We start from the raw sequence: 14,090 nt of genomic DNA, 5'->3' as shown, positions 1-14,090 counted from the left end.
TTTGAGGTAGCAATGGCAAGAGCATAGCATAGCCCGTTACAGCAACGTCGTCAAAAGCTACGTACGGGGGCACAAAGGTGAATCTGCAGCATCGCCGTGTGGCGCCAGCGGTGGAGGCGTCCGCCGAGCTCATCAAATGAGCGTTTAGCACTTCTATAAAACACATATATACTAACAAATATGACCCCAACTTATGGACAAGGTCATCCTTTACAATCAGAGTAGGATATTGGCACGTTGCTAAAGCCTATCTGTGCACCTTGGAGCTTCAACATACACGTCAGCACACAGTTCGCCCGTAGCAGACCGATGAAATATACAGGTTCTTCACCCATTTTTCCTGAATTTTTTTGTCCCGTGTCAGATTTTCAGATTGGTAGATAGACAGAAACAAGGCACTAGAAAATCTGTTGCTAAATAAACTGCATGAATAATGGATGCAATATCATATTCCCACCTTTACATGGGTGCTGGGGAAGGCGGAAGTACGAAGAGTTTCTTGCGTCTCGTCCATGGGCTTCCTCTTTGGGATGCTCAAGATAAAAGCAGCTTGGTCAGGTGTAGCTGCAATCGAAGTTATCCTATAACCAGTCTCCCATCGCAGATGGATACCTTCACTAGGATACAGGAAGTCCAGCTCCACAACCTGTATGTTTCAAGGCAGAATCAGCTCCGTTGCGACCATATGTTTATAGATTGGGTGTTCTGCATGCAGCGATGAGACTGGAAGAGAAGCTTGCTGTCAACCGAATTATAGAGTTAAAATGCATATACATATGCGTAATGTAGCATAGATATATATCTTTTTTTTTTTTTTTTACAAATAACTCTTTCTGATGGATAAGTAACTCTTAGAGTGATGAGCAAGGGGAGCTCTCCATGCAGGATACATTTCTATCAAAATTCAGAGACTGACTTTGGGAGCCTTGGGCGTGTAGGGCCACAACTGATGAATTGCAGGCAGCTTAAAAAATAATAATCGAAACAAGAAAGAAATTTTAAAGAAGAATTAGTCCTACAAATGTCAGGGTTTTAGTTCAAGTTATTCTTACAACCCAGAGGTAAGTACTTCAGATTATGTAGTTTCATGAGGTGCCTCAAAGGACTCACAGACAAGGTTGACATTGGGACCAAAAGAAATAACAAGAATACAAAAAGACTCATCAAATTAATAATTTCCAGAGGAAAAAAAAGATCAGACAAGAGGAATTGATGCTCAGTCAACTCCAAATATAAATAAAGATGGAAAATACAGCACAAATTAATCTACCTGACACATGAGAAACCACATAATTCATGGAAAACACGATCACCGTTCCATATGATGTATTGCAAAAAAAAGGAAGAAAGAAACGGTAAATACAGCTTGTATTCTAAATAAAAACTGATAGATACAAGTAGATATGTAACCTGAGTAGAATAGCCTGCATTCCTTGACATGATCACTCCCCAACGATTCCCTGCTGTAGCCATAGATGTCACATGAAAACCTTCTTTCCATTTTTTATTAATCCATTTATAAGGAAATGATTCACTGACTTTGTATGACTGCTGTGTGTACGGAGTTCCTGTAGTGATGAGGCATACCAAGTCAGAACAATACTCATATGGAAGAAAAGACGTTAACAGTTCACAAGGAGCACACATTACATAGACGTCCTGTCAATGCTCAGCAACACAAAACTGCTCACACCATCAACTTATCACTAGTATATCAGAACTATAACCAATAGTAAAACTAACATTAGCAAGTCATTTATCAGAACTATGGCCAATGGCACACTAATGATATTAGCAAGAATAGGTAGATAATATGGGGGCATAATATGTTTCCTGTCATGCTTTGGCTGACACAATAATTGGCTGATGATACCATATATGGCATATGGAAATATGGATCCATGCAGCGATTTTAGTGTACCCGAACCTGCATACTTGGAAGTCTAGGCCTAAACATCATGGAAAAACATGAACAAATATCTGATTATTTGCATTCCAATCTGCATACTGGGCCTAATTTGAAAACTGTTTAGTAGAGAAAAACAATCTACAGACCTTTAGACATTACAATCAAGGAATTTCCATTGGTTGCTCCAGCAATTGCTGTTATGTAATAATTCTTCTCCCACTGCTCTGTAATCCACTCCTACAAATATACACAACCTAGAATCAGGAGATGGAGTGATGGAGGGAGTGACAGAGGGAAAGAAAGAGATCATAGTGTACCTTGTGCAGAAACACTTGTGAGAGCTCATAAACTTGAGAACAAAACCCAGTCCCAGCATCCATGATGAGAGCCCAAAAATTTGCTGAAGAAGCCACAGAACTTACATACAAACCATCTCGATTACCTTTTTCTATATGCTGGTGCAGCCTTGAATCAGCTACATTATAATGATATCTAAAGACAAAAGAAGCAGTGTCTTTTACAGTGAAAATTTTTAAATCATACTTAAAATAAATAGGGGGAGGCAGCAAAAATATGAATAAATAGCTGAGTAACCAGTGGGACTTCATATATTTCAAACTAAAAAGAAAGCACGCATGCACATGCAGAGAAATAGGAGCTACACAAGCTTAAATTGCACAGTACTAGAAATAGCATGTAACACTTTATTTTTGACTAGTACAACAATGTTGACTGCTACTTTTGCCAAGGCATTATGCAAAACTAGGGTCATGCAAGATGTATGGCTGTTAGAGGGGGAGTTCACACTAGCGCTATCCCAAACATGACCAAAAAAATATCCTTCTTAATTCAGCTACATTTATCCAGTGCTTAAGAATGTTGTTCCATGAATCCCATCATATCCTTGATACCATCTAAAGAAGTTCTTCGTATCAGGAATTAAAATGCCAGCTCTTGTTTTATCACGTGATTATGTTATGTCTAGAAAGCATGTTGATTACAATTTTACAAAGTGAAAAGGGCACAGGGACACAAAAAAGGCTTTCTCAGAGAAAAAGAACCATGGTCGTAACAAGATTTTTTAGTGGCTAAATTTCAATACTGGTGAAACGATAAGGAGCCCCATGAGATGCCAAGTGTCTATTCAAAGAAATCACATAAAGATAAACAAACAAACAAATCATCATTCAGAATCCTAGTGATACTGTGTGCTGTGAGCAAAGGAAGCACTTAGTCTAGACTCTAGAACATACCATTTTAAAGAGCAAGGGAAATACGACATCATAGCCAATAGAAGATACTGTATTTACATACACAAATATAAAAGAGCAATTTATACGACTGGCATATTTGAATGCAATTACCTCTGCTTCATGGGCCACCTAGCATTATACACTGAAATCCATTGAGTTGCTGGGCTCCCCAATCTAACTTTCTTCTTCGGTTGTTCTTCGACCTCAAGGTTTACGTGTGCTCTTCCACGTTTCTGTCCAACCTATAGTATGTGCAACAGATTCATGACCTAAGCTAAAAGAAGCAGAATAAACTAACGATTGGATTTTTCCAAATGAATAAAATAGTTGGAACATTGGAAATGGTAATATGTTGTGCGCATGGCAGATCAGACCTTTAGAGCTCCATCAATTCTGATGGGTCTTGGAGCAGGCTCTTCAATCAAACCATCAAAAACAGAAATAAGTTTAGGGTAATTTGGCTCTTCATCAAATTTCAAATTGGTGACCATCTCAAGAAAATATTTGAATGGAGCTGGACAGAAGCAACAAAGCATCTCTGGAGAAGTGGCCATTTTCTTCTTACAAACAAGAAAACTCTTGTTATCTCCCTGCATTATTAAATCATTATAAGCAAAAACAGGTCCAAGACAAAACAGAACATGTTAACACAGACACAGCTGAGCATGTCTAAGGCTACCTGATAGCCTTGCCAAGGCAATCTTCCTCTTATTAAAAAAATAAGGGTGTATGCCAGTGACTCCAGATCATCCCTCCTACTACCAGTACGACCTAAATGAGCATGGACACTAGCATATCTAATTGTTCCCCTGCAAAATGTAAAGAGGAGATAGTTAATGTTAGGAGGTGACACAATTTTATACAGAAAGAAGCTAGTACAGTAACATGCACCACAAGATCTAACTAACCTAAAGATATCTGGCCTCTGATCATATTCAACATGCTTATCAGATGCTGCTTCTTTCCACCTGGATGCTGCATAATTTTAAAATTCACAGAACAGTGTAGAAAAGGTCAGTGGGGGCATAAAACATATCCTAAGAAACCAACGCCAACTAGGGAAGGCCATAGTGTCTCAACAATGTGAGACATAGTATCTTACTATCTTCACATATAGATTAAGTTATTTTGATCAAGATATCTTCACACATAGATTAAGTTATTTTGAACAAGGTACCTAAACCAAGATCAATCAGGAAAAGCTTCTTCTCATCAGGTGAACCAGGCTGACCAAGCAAAAAGTTCTCTGGTTTCACATCGCCATGTACAAAGCTGGCAATGATAGGAAACCATGTGACTGTTAGCATCAAAAGTATACTAAAATTCATGCATCTTACTATAATCGGGTACTTTTCGGTTTACCCTTTTGAGTGAAGTTTCTCAAGAATTGATATGGCCTCAACAGCAATGCAAGCAGCCATATGAGGAGCCATCCTATTGGAGGCATTGATATCAGTAGGGAGTAAGAAAACATATGGATAAGGTAAACAGTTTGGCAAGATACTTACGCCTGTCCTACAGAATTCCAAACATCCCAGAGGCTGGAACCAAGCATATCCATTACCTGAAATTTGGAATCCAGGTTTAATAAAATATCGAGTTAAGTGCGGATACATTTTTTTGGCAGTTAATAACTAACTTTAAACTCACAAGAATGTAGTACTCTCCCTGGCGACCCTTGTAGTGGACTGATGGAATGCCATAACAACCATTGAGAGTCCTGGTCAGACAAGATAATGGATCATTATCCACAGAGAATAACTGAAATACAGGAGGAGGATTATGAAGGTTCGTACTGATAAACGTGCCACTCGCATGGGGGGGCATAGTTGCATCCCTTACTGCTTCGGTGCTCAAATTTTAGTGCAACCTACAGGACATTCACCCAGATATTTGAATGGTGTACCAAATAGAACTTTAGCATTCGATTGAAAGAGATAAAAGAAGAAACCTCATATGCATCAGGACCCATACGAGAAGATCCACCAGATACTCTTCTTCCAACATAAACCTGGCCAAAGCCACCTTTGCCTAACTTTCTACCAGTTAAATATTCTGGGGAATTACCTACTTGAACCTGCAACAATTGGATAACGTATAGGTGCTTATAATTCATGGCTACAGAACTATACATATAGGCAAGTTAATCAGCAAGAAATGGCGAACTAAGATTATAATAAAAAATAGAAACCTATTAAACAATAAAGACTTTATCTTGCCAAGTGAATGTGTCTTTAGTGCCCATTCCTAAAAATGTAACTGCAGTGCACTGAATGTGCCAGCAAATTCTTCACAATGTCTGTCCCAAATGGGGAATACAATCTCTCTGCTATCTCTGTTCTCTAAAGATCTTAAACTTGAGTCCGCGAGTTCGTGTGAGTGTGTGGTTTCTTGCATGGGTTCTTTTGCCCTTTCTCGTTCTTAATATAAAGATACGGCGCTCTCCTGCGTGTTTGATAAAAAAAATTAACACCTACTGTATTCCCTAAGAGACTGCAAAGGCAAGAATGGTTGAAGGGGGGTGTAAGGAATTGTTTTAATAATCACTGAAATAAAATAGGCAAAAAAAAAACTAATCCAGGAAGATGTTGTTTATTATTTACATTTCTTTGAGTTCATTGTGCTAGTTCTTTACTATCATTACTTCTTTCTAAAAACCAAAGTCTTGTGATGGTACACCGTACAATCCAATAATTCAGAACTTGATTTCTCTCATGCAAATAAAGATGCAATCTATCAAGCACACCAAAGCCAACAATTTTGTTCCTCTTCACCATTCAGATTGATCATCGCCGTGGTAGCCTGGTAGGTTCTAAATTTGGTTTGGTCTTTCTTGCTGTATCGTTTGTGCTTGTGGGATTGTGCTGGTAATTCTAGGATTACCGGCCAGTCCTTTGTAACCAAAAAACTCTGCTTCTGCTTAATGAAATCCGTGCCTGAGGTACGTTCGAGAAAAAAAAAATATAGCATGGATACCTAAGACTGCATGCTATATTCTACGGAAAAGTAAATAGATACAGCACAGGAGAAGCATGTTCCCAGTGGAAAAAATTTGTATCTAACACAAGCATAATATGGCACATATGAAATTCACTGAATAACACAAGCTACATGATGGAACTACCAAACAAAGCAAAACAAGAGAAAACAGCACAAGAAAGGCTTTGTAACAGGTCAAAGGACAACACTTGATCGATCGCTCTACAAAATTGCACACCATGTAAAGGAACACATCAGGAAAAGAGAAGCCATACCCTCTCAGGCACTGGGGAGGTTGTGGCATCATCCTCTGGCACTGCAAATTTGTCCGTATCACCCACCATTCTTAAGCTGGCAGCACGGTCAGCTGCCTTGCTCAAACAAAGGTCCTTGTGGGCTGTGCCAATAACTGCCTCGCCAGCAACAACAGGTTCAGGGAGGTTGTTGCAAGGCAGATCAGTCTGCAAATCAATAGTCTCCAGCCCCTTTCCTCTGTGTTTAGAAGCTGACCTCCCTCTACCCTTAGCAGCTGCTTTGTTACCTCTACCACTACCAGCCACAGCACCTCCACGCCTTCTAGCCCTGCCCTGAGGAGGCGGCACTGCTGGGCTCCCAACTGGGTCTGCAGCCTTGTCGACCTTCTTAGACCTCAGACAAGCTCTCCGAGCACCACTTCGGAACTCTGGCATTATCTCTCCATGCAACTCAGGCTGGCGTTACATCCTTGGGCACTCCTTCCAATTAATCTCCACATGCAAGAATACCCAGCAGAGAAGAATAAATTCACCGATCAAAGGAAAACCATGAGAGAAACCAAATGAGCAAGCATCGGAATTTCAGCTCAACTGCTCAAGAAGTGTCCCTCCCTTCATCCGTTGAGACAAGAAAAGAACGACCAGTTCAGGTGTACAAAAGTGGGGAGGACGGAGGAATAAAACTGGGGCCTTCATCGCCATCGCGAACCCCCTTAAAGACACGCCCTGCTTCCCAATCACCAAGGTCCTTTAAAGCGGAATCGAATGCCACCGTCGTCACTAAAGCCAGCGATGAGGCGATGACATCTCCATCACCCGATGCCTCCCGGGGGGGTGTCCACTGACGAAAATCCCACCTTTTACAGCCAGATAGATTACCACCAATCGCGAGCTAGATCACCTCCAGATAGTCAAAGGAAGCCGTCTCAAGGCGCCAACCCCACCCAAACCGCGCACTTCTCCGAAATCCGTACTGACGCACCGCGCGACAGGCATCTTATCATCAGCGCCGAAGCATATCCGGGCCCGAATCCGCCGCGTGAGGCCGAATCAGGCCAGCCGGCAAAACCCCATCAGATCGCGCCGACGTACCAGCGGACGCACGACGAACGATCCGATCGTACGGAACCCGGGAGCCACCGCCACCGCCGCCGCCACGCGCGCGGATAAAAAAGAAAAAAGAAAACAGCCGGAGAAACAGTGGTGGCGCGGAATGGAAAGCGCGCGGCGTTGGAGCAGCAGCAGCAGCACCGAAGAGAGACTTACATTAGTACATCAGCCGGCAGCGTCTTAGCAGCGCGGCGATGGCGACGGCGACGGTGGTGCGGGTGCGGAGCCTCGGGAGCCGTGCAGCGGGGCGTCACGACCGGGGGCAGAAACTGCGGAGCGGAGCGCCCGCTCGCTCTGTGTCGCGTGGCGTGGTGGGAGCAGAGCAGCGCTTGTGTGTGTGCGCGTCGCAAGCCGCAGCAACTCAACCCATGCAAGCGGAGGTGGTTCCACTTGCACACGAACCTGGGTGGGCGCGGGGCTGGGTGTCCTTGTGCCACCGGCCCGTGGGGCCTACAACTGCCGGTTGCGGAATTCTGGTTTTTGTTTCAAAAATTTACGGGGGGCGCGCGGCTGGGCGTCTTTTTATCCTTTTTTATTGTGTTCTGATGACAAAACAAATGCTCCGGTCCATGATGTCCTCCAGAGAGTCCAGACTCAAGACCTGCAGTCTGTTCGCTTGTTGGTTTCAACCAGCCCAAACCAGTCAACCAACAGTATTTTTCTCTCACAACAAATCAGCATCAGCCAGCCTAAATCAGCCCAGAAACCAACCAGTGAACAGGCCGCTGGACGAGTGCAGTGCAGGGAGAAGCTGGCCTGCCGCGTGCACATGCCCGACTGCCAATGCACATCTGACGGTGACGGTGACGATGACGACCATTTTCTGGACCTGTCACGCAGATAAGATAACAACATGCATGTCGAGGCTCGGCTGGTTCATCACGATGACACCAGTGCAGGCTCATAGTAGTATGTCCATGTCCATCTGAAAAGGATACATGGTTCAGCAGTGAACGGACTGAACCCTGTTCGCTCAGCTATGATATAGTATTTTTTTCTCACAACAAAACATCATCAACCGGCTTATAAGCCACAGCGATCAAGCGAACAGGGTGAGCTCTTTGGATGCAGAAAGGTTTGTGCCGGTGGCAGCTCAACTGAAAACTCTTAGCCGTTGTTTGTAGTCGTACACGGATTCGGAGATCATACATGCCGCTGGGCAGCCAGAACAACGAGAAGCAGCCTCTGCGGCAGGCAGCACGACTCGGAAGCTGAGAGGTAACTTCACCCGGCAGCAGCCAAGTTCAGGACGAACGAATGGCCCTGGATTCTGACACGGAGATGCATTTCAGGCACTAAAAGGGCTCTCGCCTGAGCCTGAATTCCGATACGGAGGCGGGAGGCCTGACCGCCTGAGCCTGAATTCTAATAACCGAGATGCATTTTAGGCACTAGAAGGGCTCTTGGCTTTGTATGGCTGTAATCACGTGTGCAGCTCGATGCCTGTCAGCGATAATCTGCGATTTTAACGATATACAGCTTGCTCGTATCTGGCTTATCAGTCAACGAACAATATTTTTCTCTCACACCAAACCAGTCAACAATATTTTCAGCCATAGTTTATAAGCCAAACTAGCCCAAACGAACAGGGCGATATTCACTCCGCTTTTGTATAGCGTAGAAAAAAGATGACGGTTTATACCGAGCAGGAGCAGAGAGTTGAGCTCTAGAGTTTAGATAGGTAGGCATTTCGGCTCTCTTTTGGATCAAGAGCCGTGTAAAGTACACACAGAGCTTAGAGAAGGCATACACAGGCTGCTATACATGTACATTGTACAGTGGAGAAACCGCACGGGAATTCGATAGTGCCATACCGCCATACCGGTACGTGAGTGCAACTTATGATTCCGGTATTCTTACTTGCACTCCCAGAAGGCCATAACAGAGCACTCCAGGGTCCACTCAGACTTGCAAAGTGACTGCAGAAAATAACTGGTCCAGAAATGGGAATGTGGCCCATAGTAGCACAAGAAAACACATTAAACATGATCGATCCAAACCATAAGCCCATAGGACAAGAAAACATAACTTGATTAGCTCTTAACAATGTTTTGTTCCCAAAACAACATATTTCGATAAGCACTTCAGTAAGCCCGAGTAAGGAACGGGAGTTTCATATGATGGAACAGAATAGCGGCAACGTTCCCGCTTCACAGAACCAAATTGTCAAGGAGTGAAATCTCGCCAAAAAAAAACATGTTTATCAGCAATTTTATTTATCAAACTAGCATCCCAGTGAATGAGAAAAAAAAAAACATTGCATGGATTAGATATGGGCATCACATCTTCTCTCAAAACAAAGAACACCCCTCAAATCTCCTTGGAGGATAAATAAGATGGTTACTACAACAGAGTATAAGAGGCCTTTCTACTTGTATTGCTCTGAAACTATGCGAGTAAACTTGTCCATGAACTGGCATTTCTTGTCAAAACCCCACCCAGGATTGTTCTGCAATGAACAGAAATAGAGAAAGAATTTTTAAAAACAATCATAATGTTATGACATCAGCAACCCTATTGTCAAAGGAAGAAAAGGTAGGAAGAAACTAAAAGGCAGCACTTGGAGATACAACAGAACATCTCTTGTGTTATCAATTGAATATATCTATCCACACAAGATATGCCCCAGAAAAGGGTATACAAGACCGCCACACCAGACTAATGAACATTAATGATACTCATTACAGGCAAAACATTTGAGATGTTATATGAAACACAAAACATCAAGTAAATACTCCCTCCGTTCCAAATTGTAAGTCGTTTTGGCATTTTTAGATTCAAAATTTTTACTATGTAGCAAAAGCTATGTTCCTAGAAAAGTCAAAACGACTTACAATTTGGAACGGAGCCCCGGAGGGATTAATTTTTTATTGCAGTTGAACTTTAATAAGTTCAATAAATATGCCAACAGAAGGCGTCTCGATTTTTTTTTTTAAATAAACCTTGGTACTGGTTGCCGTATCATAATGTCAAGTTAACCACAAATCATGTTACTCATCACCAAAGGGAGATTCAGAAGTTGAATGATTGAAAATGCAAGCATATCAAATAGATCCAATGGAACTAAGGAATGTTCAGAACACAAGTTGTCACAAGAAGGCAAACCTTAAGAGAGAGTAGAGTTTTGTCAGTAAACCGCTTTACTGAAGAAGGGATGCTTTCTGGAAGAGTGTTTGCAACTCTTTGCAGCTCCTCCTCTTGTTGTTTTGCAGTCACAACATCAGGTCCACTGTACATATCTATGAGCTCTTTCATATGGGGGGCTCTAGCCATTACATCTTTCACAGATTCCTGGTAGTGACACAGTAGAATACATTGAGTCAGTTAAAATACTCCGCCACAAAATATATCGTATTAGAATACGACCATTAATGTACGCATGCACTAGTTACTATATTAATTTAATGATCTGACACAAAATGTAATGTGATGTTGTAAGGACTTCCATAAGTGGAGTAAAAGCTGAAATATAGAACAAGGCATCTAACAAAATTGATCCACAGCTTATGCTGTGAAAAGTTATGTCAGTATATCTGAATAGAAAACTACTAATATACCTAAAGATAAGAGGCCAATCTGGATAAATTTATGTATAGTAGTCAGCAGAGTTATGACAGCAGGACTAGATGGGCACCAAAATTGTAGAATGTAGACATTTGTAGACAAGAGTAATATCATGATTGCAGCTTATGTTGTTCACATGTTTTATCTGTTCTCAAGCCTGTCTAGAGCAGGTAATGATCATCTAATATTACCCAACCATCGACCCATTTTGTATTGTAATTGTAGCTGTACATAAATGGATTTTTGCCACTGGTATGAAGGCTTGGGATTTTCTCATACATACCTAATTCAAGTGACAACAGCAGCCTGTTCGTTTCGTCGTAAACGATCGTGGATTATTTACTGCTGGCTGGTTTGGTGTGAGAGAAAAATACTGTTCCAGCTTATAATCCACGATCGTATAAGCCCAGCCGAACAGACGAAACAGTATACATATGATACGAGCAGAAACGTTTTCGAGGGTAAACATAAAACTGTGCAACCAATTGAAGAAATTACCTCCCATTCTTCCTGGTTCTGGATGCCCTCAAATGCAACTATGAAGGGCTTCACCTTCTGAAGCATCTCCTCCAAGGACATTGGTGGTTTCTCATCAATATCAGGATTACCAAAATTCACATGGTACTCTGGCTCAAACTCGATCTGCATGCACAAACCCACAGCAACAAAAACTTTCAGGAAAGTCACAGGCACATCCAGATTGGAAAATACTACAAAATCCACTGGCTCCGTACGCACCATGCTATTTGTGTGAAAAGCCTCGAGGTAACCATCCTCGATTGGATCTGGCAGCACATTATCTGCTGCCTCCATGAACGCCTGCTCCAGAATCTTCATCTTGTCCTCGCCGAGCCGCTTCTCTAGCCTATCGCCATCAGCGTTGTCTCCCAAGTAGATCGCTTGCCGGTCGTCTTCCACGTCAACGGACCTGCCATAATCGCGCCCGCGCCCCCTGAATCGGCCGCGGCCAGTGCCACGGCCACGGGAGCCGCGACCCCTGCCACCACGCCCTCCGCCATCTTCGCCGCTGCGGTCCCCGCCGCCCAGGAGTTCAACCGCCCGATCCACAGCTTCCTGTTGCGACAACTTCGGTTGCTGCGCGGCGGGAGCCTGTTTCGCCGGCTCGGCGGCAGCCTGTTTCGCCGCCTCGCGGCGCCGGATGAACCGGTTCTCTTCCGGAGGCTTATCCGGCGCACGTTGCTGCGTCCGGGGGACCCCGCGGCCGGCGCCAGAGAACGGGAGCGTGCGGGGCAGCGGCGGCGCGGAGGAGGAGGCATCGAGACTCGGCGGCTCCGGATCGGGGCGCTGAGGAGCGTTGTCGAAGCGCTTGGTGAAGGTCGGCTGCTTGGAGGCGTCCTCGGGTGGTGGCGGCGGGGGCAGTGGGGATCCGCGGCCGCGACCGACGTCAGAGAACACGGCGAAGGATGGGATGCTGGGGGATGAGGGAACCGCAGGCTCCCCGCGGCCGCGGCCGACCGATGCTGTGGCGGAGAAGGGATCCGCGCCATCGTCGTCGGAAATGGGCCTCCCGGGAGCGCGCGGCTGCCCGGAGGTCGGCAGGCCGCGTCCGCGCCCGTGCCCGAAACCGCCATCACCGCCGCCGCTTCCAGAGGAGGAGGAGAAGGCGGGGGAGCAGGAGTACGGGAGTAGAGTGTGCCGTCTGGCGGCGGCGGCGCCGATGCTTCTTCGCATGGTGGAGGTGATGGGTTTAGCGCGGGGGTGCTGCTTAGGGTTGGGCTCAACTTGTCCGGCGAAGGGAACGGTGGACCGGTGAGATACGGCGCGCAGGTGTCCGACCGTTGCGTCGGCTTGACGACTCAAGATCTACGGTTGATGATTTTTTTTTGAGAAATACAAAATTAATGTTCCGGGAAGTGTTGACATGGACCATTTTTTCACTTCTCATTACTTCAAGTCAGTGCAAATGAGTATAAAAAAATCATTGCAAATGGTGCGACACACAATCTAAAATTTATGGTTTCCTGTTCTAAAACATACCCTATTCTTTCCTATTATAAATCGTCTTGACTTTCTGACATGCCATAAAAATTACGTGTTTAGAAAAATCCAAACAATTTATAATTTAAAATAGGCAGAGTATTTAGAAATACATTCTATGTCTGTTTTTCCACTGTCCATATCTTCTTGGACCGGTGTAAACAACATATCACATATATCGAGAAAGTTTGGGGCATATTTAAATACACATGGTTAGTTGCTAATTAGACTAAAAATTAGCCCAAATTAGTTTTTAAAAAACAGCCTAAAGCAGATATGGTTGGCTGGCTAGTTGCCTCACAACTAGTTGGAGACTTCGTTAAAGAAATTAGCCTAACTATTAACTCTCTTATTTGGTACACTAGAGCAAATTTAAGCTAAAATTAGCTATCTAACGATTAGTGGTATCAAATATGCCCTTAATACGTGGGTTTGAGGTGTGAATGGTATCCACGAGCCCTGGGCAAGTTGATTTTTTACTCCGACCTTGTTTGGCACACCACGCACGTCTTTACGTAGTTTTGACTTCTCAACTAAGAGCAACTCCAAGAGCCATCTCCAAGAACTTTTCCAAATCTCACTCTATAAATTATCATTTGGAGAGCCATTTGTATATAATTTGCTTTTTATATCTTTTTACTCTCCAACAGCTTTTCTATATCTCATGCGCACTCTAGAGAGTCATTCTCATTTTCTAATTTTTCCTAGCGAAAAATCCAAAATAGAATGTGGCTATATTTAGAAGGTCATATAGAGAAGCTGTTAGAGGATATTTTTTCACCAAAATCTCTACTCTTAGCATTTAGTAAGGATATGGAGAATCTCCTGTGTAAATTTGGATCTCTGAAATGGCTCTCTAAATCTATTTATAGGCACTCAGAATAGATACCTTTCAAGGCAGAGTCTTTAAATTTGGCTTTCTATTTTAAAAGTCTCCACTTCAGCACCAAATAACCGAATATTTTCATGCTTTCCGGTTCAAGCTCATTCTTGTTTGTTCGATTGTTCGATCAGCAGCCAATG

General features: G+C 43.6%; 2 protein-coding genes across 3 annotated transcripts; both read right to left on the bottom strand.

The window, feature by feature from the left end:
• Positions 1–137: 137 nt before the first annotated feature.
• On the bottom strand, positions 138–7,568 carry LOC136477960 (casein kinase 1-like protein HD16). 2 transcript variants are annotated; one of them, XM_066476297.1, is made up of 16 exons: positions 6,417–7,564; positions 5,114–5,239; positions 4,959–5,032; positions 4,813–4,882; positions 4,671–4,726; positions 4,525–4,596; positions 4,340–4,434; positions 4,071–4,137; positions 3,842–3,971; positions 3,537–3,752; positions 3,274–3,404; positions 2,227–2,401; positions 2,056–2,146; positions 1,411–1,568; positions 458–646; positions 138–340 (listed from the first exon to the last, which is right to left on the bottom strand). In XM_066476297.1, exons 1-16 carry the CDS (start codon positions 6,828–6,830, stop codon positions 281–283), a joined length of 2,124 nt encoding a protein of 707 aa, XP_066332394.1. In that variant the 5' UTR covers positions 6,831–7,564; the 3' UTR covers positions 138–280. The 2 variants fall into 2 exon arrangements, with proteins under 2 accessions (XP_066332394.1, XP_066332467.1); XM_066476370.1 differs by lacking the exon at positions 138–340 and having other exon boundaries at positions 457–646; positions 1,411–1,463; positions 1,540–1,568; positions 6,417–7,568.
• Positions 7,569–9,566: 1,998 nt separating this feature from the next.
• Positions 9,567–12,845, bottom strand: LOC136478269 (uncharacterized). Its single transcript, XM_066476638.1, has 4 exons — positions 11,808–12,845; positions 11,568–11,711; positions 10,611–10,796; positions 9,567–9,954 (listed from the first exon to the last, which is right to left on the bottom strand). Exons 1-4 carry the CDS (start codon positions 12,759–12,761, stop codon positions 9,874–9,876), a joined length of 1,365 nt encoding a protein of 454 aa, XP_066332735.1. The 5' UTR covers positions 12,762–12,845; the 3' UTR covers positions 9,567–9,873.
• Between the last annotated feature and the right edge of the window lie 1,245 nt (positions 12,846–14,090).

This window comes from Miscanthus floridulus, chromosome 1, assembly GCF_019320115.1.
Source record: "Miscanthus floridulus cultivar M001 chromosome 1, ASM1932011v1, whole genome shotgun sequence".
Taxonomy (NCBI): Eukaryota; Viridiplantae; Streptophyta; class Magnoliopsida; order Poales; family Poaceae; genus Miscanthus; species Miscanthus floridulus.
The sequence above is the reverse complement of the archived record's forward strand: the minus strand, read 5'-3'. Positions and strand labels throughout refer to the sequence as shown.

Bases quoted from the DNA above. Each gene is read 5' to 3' on its own strand.
- LOC136477960 (XM_066476297.1), bottom strand. From the start codon at position 6,830: ATGCCAGAGTTCCGAAGTGGTGCTCGGAGAGCTTGTCTGAGGTCTAAG. The intron at 3,753-3,841 runs GTAGCCTTAGAC...TTAATAATGCAG, and splicing joins TGCCTTGGCAAGGCTATCAG to GGAGATAACAAGAGTTTTCT. The intron at 341-457 runs GTGGGAATATGA...AAAAAAATTCAG, and splicing joins TCCCCAGCACCCATGTAAAG to GAAAAATGGGTGAAGAACCT.
- LOC136478269 (XM_066476638.1), bottom strand. From the start codon at position 12,761: ATGCGAAGAAGCATCGGCGCCGCCGCCGCCAGACGGCACACTCTACTC. The intron at 11,712-11,807 runs GTGCGTACGGAG...TTGTGCATGCAG, and splicing joins CTTTTCACACAAATAGCATG to ATCGAGTTTGAGCCAGAGTA. The intron at 9,955-10,610 runs GTTTGCCTTCTT...TGTTCATTGCAG, and splicing joins AAACTCTACTCTCTCTTAAG to AACAATCCTGGGTGGGGTTT.